Source organism: Spodoptera frugiperda, chromosome 23 (genome assembly GCF_023101765.2).
Source record: "Spodoptera frugiperda isolate SF20-4 chromosome 23, AGI-APGP_CSIRO_Sfru_2.0, whole genome shotgun sequence".
Lineage (NCBI taxonomy): Eukaryota > Metazoa > Arthropoda > Insecta > Lepidoptera > Noctuidae > Spodoptera > Spodoptera frugiperda.
The window spans coordinates 5,841,462-5,866,504 of NC_064234.1; the positions used below are offsets into that span (position 1 = coordinate 5,841,462).

Consider the following 25,043-nt stretch of genomic DNA (forward strand, 5'->3'; position numbering starts at 1 on the left):
GCACATCTCTAGTGGAAAAGCGCCCTAAAAGTTGTATAAACCCTTAGTAAGATTTTTCCCTGTTCAAAGGTTTTGTAAACACAATAAATTACATCTAGGTAAAAAAAAACTTAAAAAAAACATGTTTCGTTGTTTGAGTGAGGTTACCACAGGTCAATTACTCCCCTTCCCAATCCTCGATTCCACAACAACCCTTACCAACCCTTACTCTACCTTAAATTCCTAATCCCCAAAAGGCCGGCAACGCACTTGTAACTCACTTCTGGTGTTTCAGGTGTCCATGGGTAGCGGCGATTGCTTACCATCAGGTGATCCATCTGCTCGTTTACCGCTGATACCATAAAATTAAAAACATTTCTTAGCCTACATCTTGAATACGTGATCCTATTCTTAGAGGAAAATCCCTCTCAACCTAGTATCGTAAGTGACCCGGTTTTGGCCACTTTAAGAATTTTGTCGACTTTGAGGCTTTCTTAACTTATAGTTTTTGTTATCACGAACATATTTCTTGTAAAAAGTCATTTAACATGTATTAACCTTGCCTAAGAAAACCCTTTTTTTAAAGAACGTCCAATAGAAAAATAACTGTATAAAAAAGAAGAAAAAAAGGGAGTTTGTGCCATTTTTGGCCAGATTCGTGCCATTTCTGGCCACGGTCGTGTGCCAGTTCTGGCCATCAAAAAATACTATAAAAGTAATCAAAATTTATTAATTAAATTGGACATTTTACAAACAATGAATTTTATTTAGTTTGGAAAATATGAAATATTATTACTTCACTTTAATTTAACTTACAAATAAAGAGATCAACATTTATATGACGTTGGTAAAAGCTGCAAAGTAAACTGACCTCCCCTTTGTGTGAAGACAATTTATTGCATCTCTGAAAATTAAAAATATGTATTTGTTGATATTTAAAGCCAAGGAAAAGAAGCCACGATAAAATAAAGGGGAAGAAGTGGGGTGTCTATGTACACCAGTTTTGGCCAGCCATGTGGCCAAAGATGGAGAAATTCATAATTTTGTTTCCATTAGTGGCCACCTTCTAAAAATCTCACTTCATAAACATATGGCGACAAAATAACTTTAGTTTCACTTAGACAATATATTCTTAATGTAGTATTAACATAAAAATCCAAACAATAAGCAAAGATTTAAAAAATAAAAGCCAAATCCTCACCCGCTCGCCTTAGCCTTTTTGTTAAGATCTTAACAATTTCACCCTCAACTAAAAAGAATGACTTGTTGCATCGAAGTGAAGTTTGACACATTAAAGCTGCCAACGGTATCAGTGTCTCCAATATTCAATATTTTAAATACTGTACATCACAGAGTAATTTATTTGTCCATGCCTTAGTTATAAATATTTGAAGGCCCAAATGGCCACAAAGGGGTCGATGGCCACAACCGGGTCACTTGCCCTACATAAGCGCGTAATTCCTTTTATAAGACTATGTATTATATGACTCACAGTTCCAAAAATTAGCACATTAAAAAGTACTTACTTAATAAGCTTTATTGCATTAAAGAATATGTTTTACTTGAAAGTAGCACATGCAATGTTCGACCGTTACTCGGATAATTGTTTGCGCTCTGTTTGCGTTGATAAAGACCATGGTCGACTATCATGGAAGGACGCCAGTGCCCCTAACCTAAATCTACTTATGACCATAGCACAATCTATAGAGAAACGTGAATGAAACACGAAGCAAATTAAAATTAGTACCAATTTTCTTGTATATCGTAAAGGAGCGCTCTGATTGGCCGGCTTGAATGAACCAACCAATCAGAACGCTGAACACGCTCTCGCTTCGATTACTTTAAACGTAAAGCGAACTCATACTAAGGTTACTCAGTTTAGTCACTCAGTTCACACATACATGAAATACTAACATGATTTACCACACTTTGATTGTAAAATAGCCGGTGCGATAATATTATGTATTCAGCTGCAGCCACAGTTATAGCAAGGTAGTCGGCGACTCGCGAACATGATTGCATAACTTCCATTCTCAGTAAATGCTACGTTCATATCCTTTGTAGTTACAATTACGACCCTACCCAAATTTTATGCACCTCACTTACATATTTCAAGACTTTATTGTAGCTATAAGTACTTACGTATAATTAATCCTTTATATACAATGTGATAGGCGTGGGACTTCTAACCCGTTAAGGCTGAGTACTACATCTAATTTTATCGACAAAAATAATAATATGGGGGGTTGAACCCCTAATTGAAAATATTGAAAAATAGTGATTGTTTTCGGTAAAAATAATTCACAAATGATTTTTTTTCTCACCAAAACATTATCAAACATATGAAAAAAGTAATGAATTAGTTAGCCAAGGTTATTAGCTACCGTTTGTCGTTTTTTTTTGTTTCTACGACGCATACAACCTTTGATATCAAAAAAAGTAAAAAAAATATTAAAATAGCCATAACTTTTAGGGGGAGGGGATTCGACCACTTCGACCCCCGACTTTTGTCGATAAAATTAGGTGTAGAACTCAGCCTTAACGGGTTAGAAGTCTCGCCCCTATCACATTGTATATCTCCACTCTAGAACACGTCTACTCCAACCTGTATCGGTTCTTCGACAAATGTGACCGGCACAATACCACTTCAGCTTACGAATTCTTTTGGCTATGTCAATAACTTTGGCCCTTTGTTGGATCATTTCGTTTCAGATTCGATCCTTCAAAGAAAATTCTCAGAATCAGAAATAGCCCTCTCCGTCGCTCGCTGCGCGACCTTAAATTGGTAGACCAATCGCACCGTCATTGTCCACGTCGCGACTCCGTATGTTATTACTGGTAGGACACACTCGTTGAAGACTTTTATCTTCAGGCTTAACGGTATATGTGACGAAAGTACCTGATTGTATCTATATACTATGATTCTATACTATTTTGAGGATTACTTATACCTAACCTAGGTGATACAAAAATATCTAATGGAAAGATTTTAAACTCTGGTTTTATGCGTCAACGTTATTTACAAGATCTTTTTTTTATGTTTATGGGTTTTCCATAGCTATTGTAAGTTTGTTATTCATCGATACAGCCGGTTTAAGCTCAGGAAATATTTCACGACTTAACATTATCTAGATTGTAATAAGTACTAAGTATTTATAAGCGTCTGTGGTTTTTCTCAGGGCAATACAAAAACATACATTAACGTTAGGCTCTTTACACGTGCTAAATGCTTTTATTTGTGTGATTAAGAATTTTTTAATGTTTCGCAATTAAGTTTAATGTTAAAAATTAAAATTATATTTTATTTTTTTAAATAATATTTGTGTAATTAGCTTGACTGTCTTAATTGTTTTGGTTTTAATAAGAATAAGTATCTAAAATTAAGAAGTTAGAAAGATAAAGAAGATCCGGAGGCGCGGAAATCTTAATGGGTTGCCGGAGCTCCGGCTAGAATAGGAGGAGTAAGAAAGGGGTGAGGTGGATCTCGCTTCATCTGGACGGGAGAAGTTATTGAATGATTTTACCACTCAAAAAGGTCATAAGTTACATTCTTAGGTTGGAGAGACGACACACAGTGTGTTTCTAATCTATTTAATATAAACTTTCTTTATTTACATACAAAAATAGTGTAATAGATATTGTTTTTCGTACGTTGGCATTTACTACATATCTACGTAGTTTTGACGTCAGATAGTGCGTCATACATAGAGACTAATCACTCGAATCAAATTAGGGTTCGGACGCACGAGCTTAATAAAAAGAAAAAAAGTAATTATAAGGACCTTCCAGGATTTTTCCACTGTTGTGCCTAAATAACATGTTTGGTGTCTGTCCCTGCGTGGTTTCACGCCAACACACATGTGTGGACCGACCTTTATATCGTGACGTCATGGGGTTTTACAACCAAACCCACCACTTCTAAGAACCAAGGACCCAAGCCCCACAATACTGGAATTATAACTTCTTAGATATTTAATGCTTAATATTCAATTTGTTACGTTACAGAAAATGGCGGCGTTTGGATTTTCTTCAAGTATAAATATTTATGATTTCTTTGTGGACGACGTCTTTGCGGTGAGGTTTGTTTTTAAATTAATAGATAAATAGCACATGCACAGGTTAGCTAGAGCGCTATTAAGTATTTACTCTTATTTGGTGTAACGAATAATAACGAATTAAGTAGTATTTCATAACAGTACCTAGGGCAAGTGACCCGGTTGTGGCCATTTGGGCCTTCAAATATTTATAACTAAGGCATGGACAAATAAATTACTCTGTGATGTACAGTATTTAAAATATTGAATATTTTAGACACTGATACCGTTGGCAGCTTTGATGTCAACAAGTCATTCTTTTTAGTTGAGGATGAAATTGTTAAGATCTTAACAAAAAGGCTAAGGCGAGCGGGTGAGGATTTGGTTTTTATTTTTTAAATCTTTGCTTATTGTTTGGATGTTTATGTTAATACTACATGAGTAAAGTTAAAACTAAAGTTATTTTGTCGCCATATGTTTCTGAAGTGAGATTATTAGAAGGTGGCCACTAATGGAGACAAAATTATGAATTTCTCCATCTTTGGCCACATGGCTGGCCAAAACTTTTGTACATAGACGCCCCACTTCTAGTCATTTATCGTAATTTATTTATTATTTTTCCTTGGCTTTACATATCAACAAATACATATTTTTCATTTTCAGAGATGCAATAAATTGCCTTCGCACAAAGGGGAGGTCAGTTTACTTTGCAGTTTTTACCAACGTCATATAAATGTTGATCTCTTTATTTGTAAGTTAAATTCAAGTAAAGTAATAATATTTCATATTTTCCAAACTAAATAAAAACCATTGTTTCTAAAATGTCAAATTTAATTAATAAATTTTGATTACTTTTATTGTGTTTTTTGATGGCCAGAACTGGCACACGACCGTGGCCAGAAATGGCACGAATCTGGCCAAAAATGGCACAAACTCACTTTATTTTTTCTTTTTTATACAGTTATTTTTCTATTGGACGTTCTTTAAAAAAAGGGTTTTCTTAAGCAAGGTTAATACATGTTAAATGACTTTTTACAAGAAATATGTTCGTGATAACAAAAACTATAAGTTAAGAAAGCCTCAAAGTCGAAAAAATTCTTAAAGTGGCCACAACCGGGTCACTTACGTTAGATACTATATAACGTTTTGTTACCTTTATTTAGTAACGAATGCATGTGGAACATTTATAAAGAAATTGTCAAGTCATAATATTACTATTTTCCAATCTTTTACTAAAAATCACAGTTTACTCACATAAATTAATGGAGAGTGAGAGCGTGCTACGACTACGCGACATCGCCGCGTCTGCGCACGCTGCTCATGATGAAAAGTCCCTCTGTGACTCGAAACTAGTAGAGCTTTTCTCCATTGGTTTACGTGAGTAAACCGTGATTTTTAATTAATTTAGTATGTCTCACGATTAGTCACGATATTTATTTCCAAGTTTTATTTTCGTTCAAAATTTGTTTAGACATCACTCATCACTGATGATTAATGTGTCACGGGTTCGATCCCTTTACGCAATCGTTATTCTGGGTGTAATGTGTATGTGAGGTTGCATGTTTGTAAATACACCTACGACACACAAGTAAATCTTCACACCCTCATCTATATAGCATAGGTTGCGTAATAGCAAGGTGTTACATTTACTGCACCTTTGTCTAACCCCCATGGGAACGAAAGGCGAAGGCGAATGACGTTGTTAAATAGTTCAGAAAAGCATTTTGCCGAGGTCAATGGGGCACGGGGTAGGAACACGAGGCCACGACAAAGGGCGACCACACAAACAATCCTATAAAGTGTGTCGGACACGCAAACCACGGCCTTGTCCTTTCTAACGAGCCCGAGATAAACGCTGCACGCTACTCCCAAGTAATGATCTCGGATTATATGACATGACAAGTGATTTCACTTGCAAATGCGTGTGGACGCAAATTGTCCGGATGAAATTTGTACTAACCCTTCACGCATGACAAACTTGACACTATCTGTTCCAGTGCGGTATTACGCACTATGTTCGGCTCCTATTTGTCGTAGCGTGATGTATTATATAGGCTATAGCCATACATACATACATAACTTCAAACCTGTCATGGATGTAGGCAGAGACTATGGAAAGCCAATATCTACGAATCTTACACACATCTTTCGCTTCATCAACAGAGAACAGTCTTTTCATGCATGCTCGTCGCTATTTCCTCGATAAATGGACTATCCAACACAAAATAAATCATTCAATTCGAACCAGTAGTTCCGGAGATTAGCGCGTTCAAACAAACTTACTTTGCAACTTATGAAGTAGGGGGCAAACGAGCAGACGGTTCACCTGATGGTAAGCGGTCAGCGAGGACCATATATTAGTGTAGATGTACCTAAATTTGAATTTAAATAAGACGATAATATACAGAAAATGTACACTTGTGGTGTGTGTACCAATGTCCACAGTATTTGTCAAAAGATATCGGTTTCCTAACAACTGGTTAGCCTATGTTCAAGTGACAATAACCAGTTAAACGACCGCGTTATTGGCTGGCAATAGAAAGGTCGTAAGTTCAAATTGTACAGCGGTCTCGGTCTTGAGTGCATAAAGTGCGTACCACGTTAAAAGGGGTATGTTCATATTTACAGTAAAACTTAGCATTGTTCGAAAATGCTTTGCTTACTTGACATCATGAATGAGAGATTTACCAAAACTACTTTTAACACAAGGATTTTATTATAACTTCGTGAGACTATACTAAATTAATTATTATGCTATCAACTTTGATGAGGAACTCAACTAGTTTCAAGCCATGCTAGAGGCTCATATTCATGAGCACGACACACGACGCGTCAATTGTCAGTAGCATCGTGACATAATAATTAACACAGGGATTTAAAATAAAACCAAACAATTTCCACTTTTGATTTATTTTACATACATTGAATGTCCAATTGTATTTAAGTATTTCATTATAACGTATTCTTCCATTTGACTAAACTGGAATCAAAGAGAAGAATAAATTACTATTGACGTTGTAATATAAACGCCTAATTATGTACATGTATGGGCACTTCGGTGCAAATAAACATTTGCAATGTGACTTAATATCTAAACAACTTGTTCGTTACAACTAAAAATAAGTCATGATTTATGAAATATAAAAGCTACTTTCCTCTGTCTATACAAAATTAATCTCGTAGAACATCTAGATTTTATATATACAGTACAAATGTCTACATACGTTTAATTATGTAACTAGCGATCATGTTCATATCACCACGAGAACCCATAGCCGGGCTAGCACTAAATACCGATTAGATATCACAAAAACATGGAAATATTAAAGACAAAAATATAAAATAAGAGTTAATACAGTCAGAATACAATAAATTGTTGCATTGAAAACGATGAAAACGTAGTCGCCTAACTTTACAATATTACACAGTAAACGAATAGTTATAATTCTTCAAAGTGATATAAATTATTCAGTCACACGTAAATGTTATCAGATTTAACTTAATTATAAATCTAATCTACACTTTAAAGCTTCTTTCATAATCTTACTAGAAGGTAAGTAGGAATGTACATGTAGCTACGTAGTGCCTGCGACAAGCCTTTACGTAAATACGACGTCGGGAGATTTAGGTACGAGACAAACGAATTCCTGCGCACTTAGAGACACACTTTATTTGGGAATCTCGCAAGTCACTCCTATTTTAATTATCACACAGTCTGTTCGTATAGAAACACTTCGAAATTTGTTAGTAAACATAATTACTTGATGAGGCAACCGTTGTATTGTTTGGAGTCGCTGTTTGGGATTTTTAACAATGTTTTGTAATACTATCAATGTGTCACTATACGGACAGACTATCACACATCTTTTATATAATATTTATGTAATTTCATTTATAATAAACACTCAAATCATTTCATATACGGTGTACAATCTATCTTATTTTACGATAGCACGAATAAGTACCTATAGCGCGATATCAGACGAAATTAAAACTAAGAAATGATGGCACCACCATCCATATACATAGACAAGGTATATAAATAAGATTCCTCCACGTAGACATAAATTAGGATCCTTTTATCGAATTATAGGACGGCCACTACACAATGCATTCCTCGTACATTCAAGGGATTGACTTAAGACAATTATTGTTGTAACAATTTTACCTATTACCTTAATTTCGACGTCAGAAATTATGATAAGAGAGTAGAAAATCTTTGAATCTAGTTTTCGTAAGGTAAAAATATTCCAACAATAACAATTCAGGATCAAGATTTCGTAAATCAACTAATATCGAAAAGCATTAGATAAGATAAGATAACAAACAAGGGATTATCTTAGTCACAGGCGAGTTAGAACAATCAAAACTTAAGAGCTGGGATTAATACTACTTGAGAACAAGTGAACAAGTCGCTACTTCACGTTTAAACTAAGTTTTGGAGTAGCAAGGAACGATATCCAGGTGACTGCGTTGAAGGACAAGTTTTACTTTAAAGGACATAATATTTTAAAATGAGGATTTTCCTATCATCAGTACCCTTAGTACGAGTTTCCTTTACGTTGAACGAAAACGAAACGAGAGCACGTCTGGCACTCTGATTGGTTGGTTCATTAGCACCGGCCAATCAGAGCGCAGAACGCGCGATCTTGTTAAACGTAAAGTAAAGTCGTACTAAGGGTACTGTAATATTTAAAAGTTCTTGTACCGAATATTCGAGGAAATGGCCAGATGTAACGCCGATTTTACAGTAAAAAAATTTTAACCAACGATGTCTGAAGGGTCCACTACAATGATGAATGTTCGAAATTTCTTTAGGTCCTTATGTCCAAATGCTTGAGTCGCCTCTCAATGTAAAGATGATCTTTAAAGTATTTGTAACAATCCAATACTTGTTTTCAAGTGAAGGGAGGAAAGAGCATGATGCTTAGTGTCAACTTAAAATTGAGCTTAGGGACTTTGTTTAAAAAAAATGAACATTCGTTGGTTCTCATTGTAGTCAAGCCTTCATGTATTAAACAGATCCCTAATATAAGGACAAATACATAATCAGTTGAAATCAAATTACATAACTGAAGTAAAGTACGTCATTTTTAACAAAGTAAGCACGTAAAAATCATTTTTAACAAAGTTTTGTTAATGTTAAAAATGATTTTAGTGTAACGGTGGGTACTATGTTAAAAATGATTTTATAGTTTTACACTGCATTATAAAGATATAATATAGGAAACTGATTATACGTTAAACAATAATAATTTTCTTTTAGTTTTAAATTATGAGGTTTACAATATTGTGTTAAAGTAAGCACAATGATTAACAAACAAGTGTCTCCAAGAAAAAAATGCTCATTAGCTACATCTTTAATATTATTTAAATTATGTATTATGTTTCGTTTCAAATTAATATGTTCACAATTATTTTTGACGTCTATTAAACGAAAATGTGTAGTTATTGTTTAAGTTGTAAAAACAAGAATTAAAATAAAAAATTGAGGAAGATTTCTAAACACAAAAATCATTTATTAACTACAGAAAAATGTATTGTAAAAATGGTTTGTTTGTTAATTACTGTAGTGTAAAATACTTGCTTCATTTAACAGTTTCAGAAAAAAAGGGATTCTTCAGTTTTAAGTACAAGGTTATTGCGTACATAACCATAATCGATTTTTTATACAATTGTATTTTACTTGGAAAACTTTTGTTTATGTTAGACGCAAAAATAAGATGTAATATACATATCACTGGGTATAGAAAAGGTACAAAATTACACAAGCCCCTTGTATTTTATTACATCGAAGGCACTAAATAACGGTTTAAGTAGCCATATTGAAAACAAATTCACTTTTAACGACTTCAAGCGTAAATAATTCTTGAGACAATTATTTTATATTTAATGACAATTAACATCGTATTCTTACCAGCAATCGATACAGCAAATTATGTAGAATAACAATTAATGACCGTAGCTCAGTCTCAGTGAAAGCACTTGAAGTTAAATCAATAAGGAATCGAGGCGACAGATGGCGTTATTAACGTCTACTGAAGCGATATAATCGTTAAAAGTATCGCCAATTAAAATGAGATCGGATACCTCGGCCGTCGGTGTCTGGCGTCGAAGCGGAATTATCGTGTTGTTCGCTGTCCATTGCTCAGTGGTAGTGGGACAGTTTGCCCGGCCTCCGTGGCGGCGCCGTCTCGTACTCATAGTAGTTGGACTGCGGCCGCACGCCCCCCTCTCTACAGGAGCGCTGTGAGTGGTAGCCACCCGCCCCTGCCCGACGACTGTCGTGTTAAAAACAAACATTAACTCAAATTACTATTGTTAAAATTCAACAACAAAAATAATGATTGTGGCTAAGGTTATCGTTGAAACTAACGAGCTCTCAGTTTTTTATTGTAGATACCATTAAAACTATGAATTTTGGAAATACCAGTTCTAGACAAAACAGTCATTAAAATATAACAAAACCGCCATAAGTACGTTTGTTTTGTATAGAGTTTTTTGACAGGTTAATTAAGAGCTCGCTAGATTTTTTCTATAGCTAAGGTCTAATCTAAGATTCATCTAATTCAAAAGTTACCTACATGAAATATTGTTTCAATACTAAATAAAATCAACAAAATGCGCTAACAGCAGTCATAAACTATATATAACTTAAATACTACCTACATAAAAATATGTGCCATATCGCAATACATATTTGAAAAAATACATTTTCCTGTTAGAATAACCTCGTAAAATTATCTTGGGGATTTTTTTTTGTAATTAAATGTTGAAATGGTTTTACTAAGAAAAGCGCTAACTGACTTGATTAATGATTGCGTGGACTGTTCACTTAAAGTTTACGCTATGCAATGACAGTGAGTCATTCGGATTGCGTGCAAAAGCAATGTATAAAATAAAATTATTGTTGAACGTAGCTTAGGGCCTTTTTCATCACCGAGCACCATTTAATTAAATAACGTAAAGCGGGGTGATTTGAGATCGAGAGGAGAAAAGATACAGGGAAATTCTTCATAGTATCTATTCACCCTTCTTCTGTCCCTATTCATCCCGTTTTATCGTTAAACTTATGGTAGAAAAAGCAGCTAATAGTGTTTTAAAGCCAATGTTGATAAAAGAGCCAAAGTAATTCAAGTACCATAACAGCAACACGAACAGGGAGACATGTAAGGAGAATATTTATATATATTTCTTTACTAATTAATAATTAACACTTCCAGCAAAATAGCTTTAGGTACTAGGAAAATTTATAGCGAGCGGTTTTAGCAAAATGTTCCTAATCCAAAATGCATTAAAGTCCAAGGTTACATGCTCACGTGTTTATGACATCTTAAGAATATATATCTGATTAGGTATTTTGAAACGGAAAATTTTATACAATTGTTGCTTAATGACAAAAACCTAGGAACAAAAAATGTACCTATTCATTAATGTCTCAAGGTAGAATTTCGCATTTGCAAAATATTATTCCAACCTCCGTAGATAAACAAGTCGATTTCTTCCTATTATGACGTTTTAAAGAGAATAGGCAAGTTATTGAATAAAAACTCTAAAACTAAATATTTTTTGTAGTTACTCAAGTATACTAAAATTGATTGAAATAGATTTGTAGAAGATTTAACTGCCGTACTCAGAGACATTTAATGATTGCTTTAAATTATTCCTTAGTATAAATTTTGTTAAAAAACAACCATTTAATGACTCTGAGTGCGGCGGTAACTATCTTTACCTAAACATAAATTACCTTTTCTTATTCACAAAAAGGACACAACACATAGGTATTGAAAGTGTGAAGTGTTCTAAATCTTTTTAGAGAAGAATATGGTGACATGAGCATGCTACCTTGAACCAAGCTTTACTATAGATCTTACAAAGCACAAGCATCTTACCCACGCCCAGGAATTTCCCGAGTAAGAAGGAAAATACGATAATTTTAATTATTATTATTGTATCAAATGATGTCTTTGCACAACTAATTATAGTGGATGTGAAAAGAATAGTAGGAACCATTTTGTTTGCTGAAGTAATTTAAACATAGAGACTGGCAACGTACGGACGATTTTCTCGCAAACATTTTATAACTTCAGGATATTCTGATTTTCTAAAATAGTAGTAATTATACAAGAGACAGAACTACACTGATCCTCATAGAGAAATTACAAAAACAACGATGATTCATGTTAACACCAGATGGCGCCTTTGTCGAGTTAAGTCCTATACGTCCAATAAATGTCACCGTTGAAAAAAGTTAAATAGTCGAAAAAATTATCCTCATCGGAGTCGTAATTTTGGGTGCCCAAAAGACTGGCAACATTGCCACATTAAATGGCAATGCTTAACCTTTGAACCAATTAGTAGCCAGCCTTTCGGTCACCTGAAGTGTGAACCATCCTCTTTACAATATCTTTGTATAGGATACGTGCACATGGACATAAATAATAAACTAAATAATTTGCAAAACAACATAAAATCGTATAAACAACCAGTGTCATGTAACCAGCCTAACATTAACTTATGTATTTCCTAACTATTTACTTAGAATAAAGTTTTTATCTCCATTTAGCGAGTTAGTATGAAATGCAAGTATGCAATTCTAAAGCAGAGTTAATAACTGTATAATAACCAAGGGTTAGTTATAAGACCAGTAGCTAATCAATATTGTTTCCAAGTAATAAAACGTGTACACAATCATATTCTATTATACATTTAGTTAATTAGTTTTTATTCTACCGGTTTTTTAATTGTTACTATTTGTAAAGTCACGTTTAATAAATTATTTATATGTAATGTGTTTTTGAGATGCAGTTAAAAAAATACTTCATAACTTATGCTGGTTATTAAAATATGTCATATAATTTCTATTAAGTGTTTAGTCAATGAAATGAAAGTAAAACGCGCACGAGAAACTATCGTCTTTACGGTGTTCGAATCTAATTGAAGATTTTCCGAAATATTTTAGTTAATTTGTGACCAAATTCGAGATAGTCTAGTAACATTGATGGTGATGGCAAACAGACAGAGGACAGAGGTAGCGAGAGAGAAATGAGACCAAAAGTTGCTCGTGCGCTTATGTTTAACTATTTAGAGGTTTATACCTAAGAAATTGCCGTTTTTCAACGTAATGATAACTATCAATTTTATGCTAATGTAGACGAACTAATGTCCAATTGAGAATTTCCTAATGTATAACCACCATTGGACAGTCAATTTAAGACAGCTACACATGTTTGGACAAATAGGACTTTAAACTACACTAGCGCCATCTGACATGCACAAAAATCCGCGTTTCGCAGCAAAAACGGCAGTTTTATAGGTAAAAGACCTTTTAATATGTTTATAGAATTAATTTTTAATGATATTCACCTCTCTTCCTCTGCTTTGGCCCTCTGCGCGCTGACCTGTCTCCTCATCTGTCCTATCTGCACCTCGCTCAACTTCTCGCGACGCGCGCTGCAATATTATGAGCGGTTTTATTTGCGAATTGCGACCTTATTGACTTGGAAATACCGATTAAACAGATATTTTGAAGCTTTTAAAAAGTAAGCAGGTTAGGACATTTGAAGATAAAATGCAGTTTTAGCGACCGCGCGAAAATGATACTTATGTAGTTATGCATACGGCTGTCCCTAATTATGTCTCATATGCAAAGATATTTTGTATTACTCTCGCTTAGATATTAAAAGGCCAAAATTGTTAAATAAGAGACTATCAAGCTGTTTTTACTTACTTTAAATTCTGTTGTATTTCTTCATAGTTGACGTAGTGACCGGTGGGACCCCACGCGCTGTCCATGCCCTGCTGTGTAACAAATTAAAATTGTCTATACTAATCACGTACGAACTCTTGTTCCTAAATGTGATAATTATCACAATACGTGATAGATATGGCTCTATGGAATAACTTGACCGGCATGAAAGAAAGCTTGCCTTGAGTTCCAATGTGTGCCATGTTCAAATTGTCGAAGGCCTAACTTCACTGACGGACAGACTGATAAATTATTATTTATTTCTTCATTTGTTGACATTTCAAAAGTACCTATATTTATAGTTGAATTGGAATAAATGATTTGACTGTGACTTTGGCCTGTCAAAAAGTCTTGCAGATGTCCATGAGCAGCGTAAACTGCTTACCATCAGGTGGTCTATCTGCTTAATTGCCACCTTATACCATAAAACCTAAAATTATTACAAAAATGAAAATAACTTACCGGGTGTTGTTGATGTGGTGGGGCTCTGTACGGCGGCGCGCGGCGCTCGGACTTGTGCGTGCGGTCGCCGCTACCACTGCTTCCTTGGCGCGAGTGGGATACTTCCGATCTAACGAGAAATAGCTCTTATTAATCACAATAGGGCCAAGTATGATACATTTATGATAACAAATGTCTGATCTCCACGCGCGTGTCGTAAGAATTGCCTATGGCAAATTTGACAGAAGTTTGGCTGCACCGCTCAATGCTAAACAATAAACATGTACCCCCATCATGACGTGAAACTAGTCGAGCATCTTCGAATAAATTATGTTAAAAGGTCAAATTGTCTAATTAAAAGTATTTTTAATGTTATACTGGTTACAACTAAATCCGTGACAAAAATAACAGTGACTATCTTTCCTCATAAATTAAAGTAAGGAAAATTCACTGGGCTATATTCAGGAATAAACATCTTAAAGAATTAGATCTTACCTCTGCTGTGGTTTGGTAGCGGGTTCTTCTTCTTTCTCCCTCTCTTCTATTCTGTTGTGTCGCTCTAACGCTTCCCTTGACAGTGACTTCTCTGAAGCTCTGCCCGGCTGTGATCTGCCGTATACTTCTGTTTCTGGTTTCTTGTGAGGTTTTCCTATCCTGTTGGGTGAAATAAAACATTTAGAAAAATATAATAATAATCTTGATATTATAGAGATTAATTTGATACAATGGACACTTTATGTAATGCCAAATATTGGGAATGTACAATTCCTAGTAATAATTGTGTCATATATGTCATTGGCATCACATATATTGTCCACCAATTCATTTCTGACGTAGTAGGGGAGATATTACTAACTACAGCACAAAAACATATTTCCTATTTCTGAGAATAACAAACTTCAAAGTAGGTAATTGCCTAACTAATTGGATAAGTCTACTCGTAAAACTATTTTTTATTTTAAAATTAACAACAACAACAGCCTAGAAAACATGAATTTATGACATACCTACTTCATAAACACGAATTTGCATGTTATAATGAAGCAAAGGTGTAATTTTACGAGTGGCGTGTTTTATATTTTATAACCTTACGCAATATGTTTAATTAATACTACCTTAATTAGTGTACGCGCGCATATTTTATTTATTTTATTTTATCACTGCATAAATTACGTCATCTAGGTAAACAAAAACGTGTGAGCGTATCATTTGTCACTTTTTGTTAATGATACGAAATGTATTTCATAATATAAGTAACTATGTTTCATTAAAATGTGTATCCGCATTAAAGTATAAAAAAGGAGAATTTATCACATACTTCCTCTTGTGTTACGGGTGTATACGGACGACTTACCATCAGGTGACCCACCTACTCTTTTAACTTTTCCATAAAATAAGTTATGAGTCTCATCAAGTTCCATGAAGAAGGAGATACCTAAAGCTATGTCGTACATCATACACCGAGCATAATTTTATTCTATACTCTGTTCTGTTATTGCGACTAAGGAATCAAGGAGTAATTTTTTTCCATTATAACACAACAAACCTATTTGAAAACAACTCACTAAACTCCAGAGTGTTGCTAGAATATAAAATAAAAAACGCAAAACCTCTAAGTACGGGGTCTGAAATACGGTCTTTTAAGATATTGATTCTAAGGGAACTTGGGCTTTTAATGTTTAATGTAATATATAATTTAAATTGTATAAATACTTACCTAAACATAGTTGATAACGACTTGAGTATGGATGGCTTCTTGTGTGACAGTGACGATTGCTGCGGTGAGCCTCTGATCATGTCCGGTCCGTGGTGGTCGTCCGTTAACCACGTTTTTAAAGCTGTGAGAAGAAAGCATAATATAGAGTCTATAGTCTTTCATATGATATATTAGTCTACATATATTTTGTACTGCAAATTGTAACATATCAATACCTGTTTATCGATAGTAACCTTAACATAAGTTTCATATAAAATATACATTAGGGTATTAAGGGTCCGAAAGCAAATGATGCGTACTATAAAGTTAGAAACGATAGGTATAAATATGACGTTACAATTATAGTACAATTATTTATTCTTGCCTTTAGATTTAGGTCTGGAGAATAGATAACTCATAATGAAAAAATCTAATAATGGATTTTCCATTATCAGATTTTTAAGCATCCGACTAGACATAAAGACAAAAAATCTGCACGTGTTGGCAGACAAAAATTAACGTAAAAAAGTTGAAGAGTCATAGATAATATTTTAATTGTAATTATCGTGGGAGTTTTATATAAAAACTAGTTAGAGAAATATTATACTTTAGCCTACATCCGACATACATCTTTGTATGATAAATAGTTATTGTATTTAATAAAATACTCGGTACTCACGTGGGTGCGCTCGTGCATAAATAGGTTCGTTGCGTGGATTTCTCTGCGTCTCTTGTATCGCTGTTTGTAAAGATTCCAAACTTGATGATTTTCTCATTCCTAATGACGGACCCACTTGTAATGCTGGGAAAGAAAAAGTTGATGTTATATGGGTGATCTTGTTCAAACCAAAAATCATGGCGGACCCAGTGCACTGCCTTGAGGAAGTATTTTACTTTATGTTGACTTTATGATTTTTAGTATGGTGCATTAAACAATACTTTTCCTCAAATAAACTTCTTCATATTTTATGTTATGGGTACGATTCAAAGCACAAACAAAACACATCACTCGAAAAATTACCATTTAACGAATACACAATTTTTTGTTCTGTTCGGTTCCATCAAGCTCAGACATTGATCAGCGATCTATCGCTAATCTATTGCCCAATACGTGGGTCGCTTTCTATCAGATATCAGTCATCAGACGATATTAAAACTGCATTTTTACTTCCAAAATGTCGGAATAAAATCTACAACACCTTTCATAACATCAAAAGCCTTAGAAAGATCAAAGAATACTTTAATTAAAATCGTTCACTTACCATTGATAGCTTTGGTCTCCTTGATTTTCTTGTAGGTTCCAGTGCTCTTGGCGTCCAGCGCGGCGTGTCGTTTCTCCGACATGGACCGGCGGCCGACCGCGTCGCGACTGAACCCCGCGCCACTCTCACTGCCAGACTCACCGCCACAACCACTACCACTACCCCTGGGGAAAAATACTACTTGATAAGAAATATTTAAGAAACTCTTTTGTCGTTAAGAAAATGGAGGAGGAGAAGGAAATTCATGATAGATGAACTCAATGAAGATAACCAGCGTTAGCTATATTCATCTAAATCATACTTTACGGGTATATACAATAGAGCTTGATGTAGAGGGCATCGACCAACTTACACCAGCAACATTTCGAGGTCTGTGCTATTTTTATTATTGATCATTTCTCAAATAGAAAATCTTTATATGTTTAGCTCAATCAAAAATCATTAGACTAAACTAGACTAAAGAGACAGTCCCAGAAGATTTAAAAACAAATTAATCAAATTAACGTTTGTAGTAAGTATTAAACTTATACAACTAGATAGTATTAATATTTGAATGCTAAACGAACTCACCTCGTTGTACCATAATCCTCCTCAATAATAACATTATGATGCGCAGGCGGCGACCGTGGCATGTGTACGTGTCCCAAATTATGTCTATAGTGGTGGCCATTCGTTACTGGAGCATCGATCTGGGTTGCCATGTAATAGCTTTCATTTCTTAGTCCAGTCAGTCGATCTATTACAGGGTTCCAGCCATCAAGCCTACTCCATTCGAAGCTATCTCTTTTATTATCATGTGGAGGTATATCTTTGTCCCTTTCTAAATAACCTTTACTATCGTCTGATTGGTTTGAGACCCAACTATTGTTGTTGTTTATAGTTATTATGGATGCATGTTTCTTGCTACTCCTACCGTCGTGGCTGTCGAAGCCCTCGTTTTGATTGGTATCGTATTTTTGGTTGAAGTTGTCTACTGGTTTGTTCTCCTTGTCGCTGCTCGCGTTGTATATGACGGTGTTGTAGTTCTGTGAGTTCTCGTTTGAGTTGGTTGTGTCGTTGCCATTTGGAGGCGTGTCGTCTTTCCACCTTGCTAGGCTATCCATACTATCTGTTGGCAGAAAAAGTTGCTAACAATTAATAACTGTTCATATAACGCAGTGCAACATAAGCTGGACAAAAAGTCATTTCACACAAGTGAAGGAGTATTGATCATCAGATCTAGATTATAAAAAGCCATTGACGTTGGTACTTGCTTACAACAAAAAAGGATAGAACAACTTTTATAAGTCGCTAAAAACCAAAATCAAACTTTACTCGCGTGGGGATCATGGCTAATTCTCTTTTAAAAGAAAAATCTTAGTTCCGTAAAACCATAAACCTAATGATAATGAAGTTATATCAAATCAACTTAGACTACCCCTAGACTACACCACATAAGAGAGGTTTGCCATAATCTCCTCACTAGGAAGACGAATTGGAGATGTTGTTTTAGCTTAAAAGGTGTTGGTTAAAATAAAGATTAAATAAAGGTTATAGTTAAGTCACTGCAATATTAAATTTTTTGCCAGGGTATACATACCAGTCCTCCTAGCAATAGTGAGGGAAATGCTCCCGGACCGCTGTGGCCGAGCATGTAGTAGCGCCCGTCGTAACGTCTCCATCGCCTCCGCGTTACTCTGTCCCACTAGTGACACGCCGTTCACTGATAATAACTGGTCGTTTGTGTGTAATCTGTAAGTAAAATATAAATTGTATTAGCATTTGTTTAACCCTTTATTATTATTTTAAAAAACATGTCTAACGCACGTGAACCAATCGAGAACAGCCCTACAAGTTTCAAGTCATATCAAGATTCTTATTCTTGAGCAACGTGTCTAGCACTGTGACGTCAGTATTTCATTTATGTCCCCAATGAGAAGTGAGACCATTCCCATAAACCAAGCACAGATCCAAAGAGAATTCCGAAAAATAAACCAACTAACGAGGCTACTCCCTTGGTAGCCATGGTTTTGATTACTTAACCAAAAATTAAAGAATAATCAAAACATAATTTGACTCACCTCCCATCCCTAGACGCCGCTCCTCCATGTAGCACAGACTTGATGAAGATGCCCAGGTCCTGGGGATCAGGTCCGACAGTGACCTTCCCCTTGACACTGATGCCCAGGCCTGCCTTCTCCGAGTCGTGCACCGGCACGTCCAGCCGAAGTATCAGCCGGTTGCGGAGACCAAGGATCTGGGAAAGAAAGGACTAATGACAAATGTTTGTGTTAAAATGGGGTTAGTAAATGTGTGTGATGGTGTTAAGAGTACCTTTGAAGAGATTGGACGATTGAGAGAGGAGCAGCTTTTTGAAATGCAACTAATGCTTTTTTTCTGGGTTAGTTATAAAAAAGAAAGTAAATCTTATGATTATGATGAACACAAAGAATAAAAAATTAATACTATTTAGCAAGAAATTCGAGAATTGAAGAAGCCTCGAAGGTCTTTACTCATCAATGGAGTTAACGATCATTGTACCTAAATATGTAGGTATATGGTAATGAATTATGAACTATAAACGAATGTTCTTGAGAAATGCATAAATGTAAAAGAATATTATAAAGTAACCAAAAATGAACTTACAGAATTAGACGAAGAGTTCAAAGCGTCTTGCAGTGCACTGTCGTTGCTATTATCCTTATGCAGCAGATCATCTTTCGACGAGCTCTTAGGTATCCTGCCTCGCATGGAACTGTTCACGTTGTTCTGGTTAATGGCATTCACTATACTGGACACTCGTCCGTTTTCTGAAGGCTTCGGGACTTCCACTGCGTTCATTGGTGTTCCTATCGCTTTTTCCACGTACTTCGTCGGACTTTGTTGGGGTTCTACCCTCTGGAAATGATTGAAATTCAGATTAAATAAATTTTATATATCAAAAAAAGCTTTAGGAAGTTATGAAATCTGTTGAGCTGTCTGTTATAAGGTTCCTTACATGTCTCCTATTTGGGCACGTAAAGAAATTTCATAGAGCGACTAAACATTTTGATTATGCGTTTTTTTTTATAGGTATGGAGCTAAATAAACAGACTAATCACCTGATGTACACCCGTAACACCAAAGGCGTTACAAGTACGTGGTGTTTGGAAAGAATTAAACCTACGATAATCTCACCTCACACTATTTGTGACATTTTGGGGATTCCGATGATATAGAAAACTGCGTAAAAATAACGGTTTGCAGCCTACTGTAGGTTGCGCGGCGTCGACGTATGTACGCTACTTATGACGAAGATAGTCCCTCTGTGATTCAAAACTAGTAGTGCTTTTCTCCATTTATTTTACGTGAGTAAACCTGATTGTTATTTATTATTGAAAATAAAAAGAATTAAAGAGAATAGTAAGCAAATCTCTATTAACCTGTGTCCGATTAGGTACAGTTCTCTCGATGACTATCTCGACGGTGGAGTCGGTGGGAGTGTTCCTAAGTAGAGTGACGACTTGTTGCTGCGTCAGTCCGGAGACTGACACATTGTTCACTGACACCAACTTGTCGCCCGCTCGTAATCTACCGTCTGTTACTGCTGCACCCTGCAAGAAGAATTGCATATTTTATTAGTAAGGGCTTTTTGATAAGTAAATGAGTCGAATACTATAAAATATTGTGAGGGGATCAGATAAATTGTGTATCAATTTAGAGAATGGCATTGTTGTTAATACACGTTTTTATGTTTTAATATTTTACGTATAAAAATGTAGTTGGTCTATCACCGAGTAAGGCACCACGAAATATTCGTGTTTATTTAACACTTTTCGTTATGGAGCAAAAAATATTTTTTTCTTCTTATTCTTAAGACTCTAAATGTCTTATTCTTCTAATAATGGTAAAACGGAGTGAATAGAATTCAAAGGGTGAATAGACACGGGAACAGGGTGAATAGATGTTAAGACATTTTCCCAACATTTATTCACCCCTCTTCTGTATAAATTGAGTATTCATATTCACGCCGTTATCCGGGCATTATTCTTTTATTCAGAGATTGATTTAGCCAACATTATACCAGCTTAATAAACCTTATGCGTAAAAATAATTGAAACCATAATATACCTTAGGTAAAATATTCTTGATATAAATAGGACAGTGTCCCCCAGTGGGGTTGTCTCTGGTGGTGATGGTGAAGCCGAGGCCTTTCTCTCCCTTCACCAGGGTGACGGCCACGGTTTGCGTGGCGCCCGACGTCGGCTTACTGCTGGGACTCACTGGGACTTCCATTCCGGATATCGCACGTTCACTACTGCCCCCTAGAAAAATTATAGGTTAAAGATTAAGTTAAATTGGGGCTTTTAACTCACGGTTACTATCTTTTTTTACTTCTCCTGTAATTTTATCTTCTGGTTTATTTCGTTGGGGGATCCAAGGCCTCCTAACCCTAAAGCCAGTAACACACTTGTAACGCCTCTAGTGTTTCTGGTGTCCATGGCTGGCAGCAATTGCTTACCATCAGGTGATCCGTTTGTTCGTTTGCCGGCTTATACCACAATGCTCATAACTACGTACCTTCGGGTAAGAGATCAAGAGGCCGTTCTTGCACAGGATGTACACTTGCCACATTGTTCACTCCTGACACCCACCGGAGCATGTCTTCTACCCTGAAAACGTAAAGAAAATTATTAAAGGATTTTTAGACAAAGCAATTAAGGACGCTAATTATTTGGACATTGTAGTGTTTTTGATCTTGTAATACAAGGTTGATTTCTTCTGCAAACATTTTTAAATCGTGTCAGGCCAAAAGCTACACCAACGCCATCTGGCAACGCAAAAATTAATAACGAAACATCAAAAAATGTTTTTAAATTTGTTTATAATTTCTAACTGGAACACCGTAACTGTTACAAAATCTTCCTGTGAATATTACTTAACGAATATTTACTATTTCAGTATTTAATACATTGCTTGTTTTGTTCAGCCGTAACAGTAGTAAACAAACAAACACATACACACGCTGAACATAGCTGAATTAAAACAACTCTCATTCACCGTTACAATCTGATAGTAGAATCGATAACTCATTCGTGTCACATTACGATAACGATGGAGGTAATCGATTACTTATCGATGGTGTTATCTCGTTAAGGTTTTCTCTGAATTTACAACAATAACCTAGGTTAGTCACCCTTGTAATGGGGTAAATAGGATTTCATAGAAACAAAGTAATCATCGAAGTATGTAATGACGAAAGTTTTATTGATACTTAGATTACTATTACTCATAGTTATATTATTTGCATTTGCCAAGGATTATTACTGATTTCCCCATGTATAATTAACTATGTATAAGTAAATAGAGAAACTTTTCCTCAACAGCTAGATTACCAGTATAATAGTTTATTGCATTCCATATGTACAATCGCCAAAGTTGGCGGTTGACCATCATTGGACGATATTCGCATGCATTTGGCGCGAGCGACCACAGAGAAAAAGAAAACGGGGCGGTGGATAGCGCCATTGGGTTTTGTTTAAAAAGTGTAGATACTGTTAACTTTGTCGATAGTACATAGGTACATAGGCACAGTCGCAGCCAGACACAGCAGTCAAGAGAGAGTATGAAGGCTAATTATTATTAATCAATAATTGAAATCCATTTCGAACGTAGGTCCAAATAGATGCATGCAATATTTTCAGGATACAGTCGTTTCACTACGTATAGTTTTTTTTTTTTTTATAAACTGACATATAAAGCTATATTTCGATACTAACCTATGATTTTGGTGGTTGTTTACTGGCATGTCCTGTCCTAATGGTTCCCTTCGAGCGTCTCTCGGAAGACTTTTGCTGCCATAACTCTGGACCCGCTCTGCTGCGTCCAACCATACACCGCTACTGGAAAAACAAAATTAATATTATAAGATTTTATTCTAAACAAGTTATAAACTTACATAGAGATAGTAAAGAGATATTCTTAAAGTTAGTTTATCCCTAATACTAATAAGTTTGAATTTCTAATGAGCTTAAAGTAGACGGACATTGGTCATTACTATCCGCTAGGGGCGCTAGTGTAGAAAATGGTCTTTAGCCTATGAGTCAGTTACCAATTCTATGAATAATTATTATTTATTACTTAGATAGTTCCGTATGATATAGTTAAACAAATATTTTAACACTTTAAAGGAAGAAAGGATGTAACAAACGATAAACTGTGAATAATTAAGGCACAAGTAATTAGACACGTCTTTCCATAAAATGATAGCCATGAAATTAATTTGTTTAATTTATGCAAAAAATTCACTACAATGTATTTTTTTCTTTGGCTTTATTTTACAGAATTACGGAAATAATTATATTAATAGCTGCTTTTGTAAAGTCTGAATGGAGAACAATTTAGAACGATTATGGATACTGCGATTTTCTTTGAAGTTACCACAAGTTTGTATATGGTATGGAAGGAAACACGTGGGAAGCGGAAAGATTCTCAAATTCATATACAATCAGCATGTAAAAATATCTATTACAGTTATAGTACTTAAGTAATTATAAACAGCTAATTGTGCAGGAGATATTATTGTGTATAAAAATATGATGCAAGAATGTCCCTCTATTTTCTATTCATCTTGAATCTGCGTTCTACCATTGAAAATTTTGTGTTGGGAAAACCTTTTATGCATGCTTACTCTAACCAGGTTTAGGTACTCGGCTCTAACTTAAACCTTCTTACGTATATCGTGTATAGCATCAAGCAAAACAAACTTGGCAGTGAGATTTTATAACTGCACCCAAGGTCATTACAAAAGCCCGTAAGACTTCACTGCTGGAATTTAGGCGTCCTTCACATAAAACGGGCTTGCCTTAGTCTCCATGCTCGAGCGCTGTGCAGTCCTTTAGCCGACTCTTATATCGTTCAAGAGTAGGATACTCCAATAACCAACTTACCCAGGCCCAGAAAACTGCATTGATAGGCGATTAGACTGCCTTTGAAAGTGTTGCCCGTGCCGGTCCACGCCGACATCGGGCGGCCGGCCGTCCGGTAACGGGTGCACCTTCTGCGTCACTCTGCTACTGTCGTCCCGGCACACCACTGCAGCCGACCACCGCTTTGTTTGTTCTGATACCTGTAATTGTAAAAGCCATTATTGTATAGAATAAAATTTCATTACAATGGGTTTAAATGAGAATAGTTACCCAACTATTGTCAATATAAGCGATCAATCTGCGGATGAAATGGGGGTGACACAAAACTTTTTATTAAATTCTTGTTCTGATTCTAATTTGTACTTACTTTATACCAGACTTTGTCTTATAGTATCAGTTTAATGGTTACAAGCTCTAGATTTACTAGCTAAAGAAGAAAAGGGACACCGGCACAATCAGATATAAGATAATCAGTTACTTTAAGTAGATATGAGTTAGAATATTTGATGATGATAGATAACTGTTCGTCCTCTTAAACAAAATATTGTAGCACTAATCATATTATTACATGCAGTAGATATAACAATGTGTTGGTACTATGGTAACCCTACAAGACAAGTAAATGACGACAAACATAAAATATGTATAAATTAACCCTATTTAGGACAAACATTACGATGACGTCCTTTAAGAATGAGCATTGTTCCATTTCCGTGCAAGACTCAATTAATCTATCTTGGCCGATCAATCGAAGAGATTATAAAACGTTTCTGAATAACAATTAAGTAGGTAGCTATTTGCAGTTTTAATTCAACAGATTGTTGTTAGCTGATCAGCATATTAAAGGAGCAAAATAGTCCTTACTACAAAGAAAATTAGGCTCAAAAACAGTCGGTACTGGGCGATGTTGTCTCTGAGAGACAAAGTCCTTTAATAAATTTTAACAAACTCAAAAACACGATGGTTATAAGCTAGTAAAACCAGCACTAAACTTCA

The 25,043-nt window shown here is 35.3% G+C and overlaps 1 protein-coding gene and 1 long non-coding RNA gene across 11 annotated transcripts in view; one reads left to right on the top strand and one right to left on the bottom strand.

Annotated features, from left to right (window-relative positions):
* The window catches only part of LOC126912169 (uncharacterized), a 242,111-nt gene that overhangs the window by 99,985 nt on the left and 117,083 nt on the right, over positions 1-25,043 (top strand). The gene's annotated exons all lie outside the window — the stretch shown is intronic.
* Positions 6,908-25,043, bottom strand: part of LOC118266729 (partitioning defective 3 homolog) — a 61,460-nt gene continuing 43,324 nt past the window's right edge. For 4 of the 10 annotated variants that reach the window (XM_035580244.2, XM_035580243.2, XM_035580246.2 and 1 more), the window contains 17 exons: positions 24,069-24,247; positions 22,899-23,021; positions 21,700-21,791; positions 21,250-21,443; positions 20,562-20,732; positions 19,786-20,037; positions 19,221-19,396; positions 18,740-18,891; positions 17,731-18,268; positions 17,161-17,324; positions 16,578-16,700; positions 15,920-16,040; positions 14,698-14,856; positions 14,224-14,332; positions 13,744-13,814; positions 13,380-13,466; positions 6,908-10,294 (listed from right to left, as the gene is read on the bottom strand). In XM_035580244.2, the coding sequence (XP_035436137.2) occupies positions 10,162-10,294; positions 13,380-13,466; positions 13,744-13,814; positions 14,224-14,332; positions 14,698-14,856; positions 15,920-16,040; positions 16,578-16,700; positions 17,161-17,324; positions 17,731-18,268; positions 18,740-18,891; positions 19,221-19,396; positions 19,786-20,037; positions 20,562-20,732; positions 21,250-21,443; positions 21,700-21,791; positions 22,899-23,021; positions 24,069-24,247 (2,844 nt within the window). In that variant the 3' untranslated portion in view covers positions 6,908-10,161. The remainder of the gene's footprint in view (positions 10,295-13,379; positions 13,467-13,743; positions 13,815-14,223; positions 14,333-14,697; positions 14,857-15,919; positions 16,041-16,577; positions 16,701-17,160; positions 17,325-17,730; positions 18,269-18,739; positions 18,892-19,220; positions 19,397-19,785; positions 20,038-20,561; positions 20,733-21,249; positions 21,444-21,699; positions 21,792-22,898; positions 23,022-24,068; positions 24,248-25,043) is intronic. The other 6 variants (XM_050703006.1, XM_035580245.2, XM_035580248.2 and 3 more) reach the window with 4 other exon arrangements.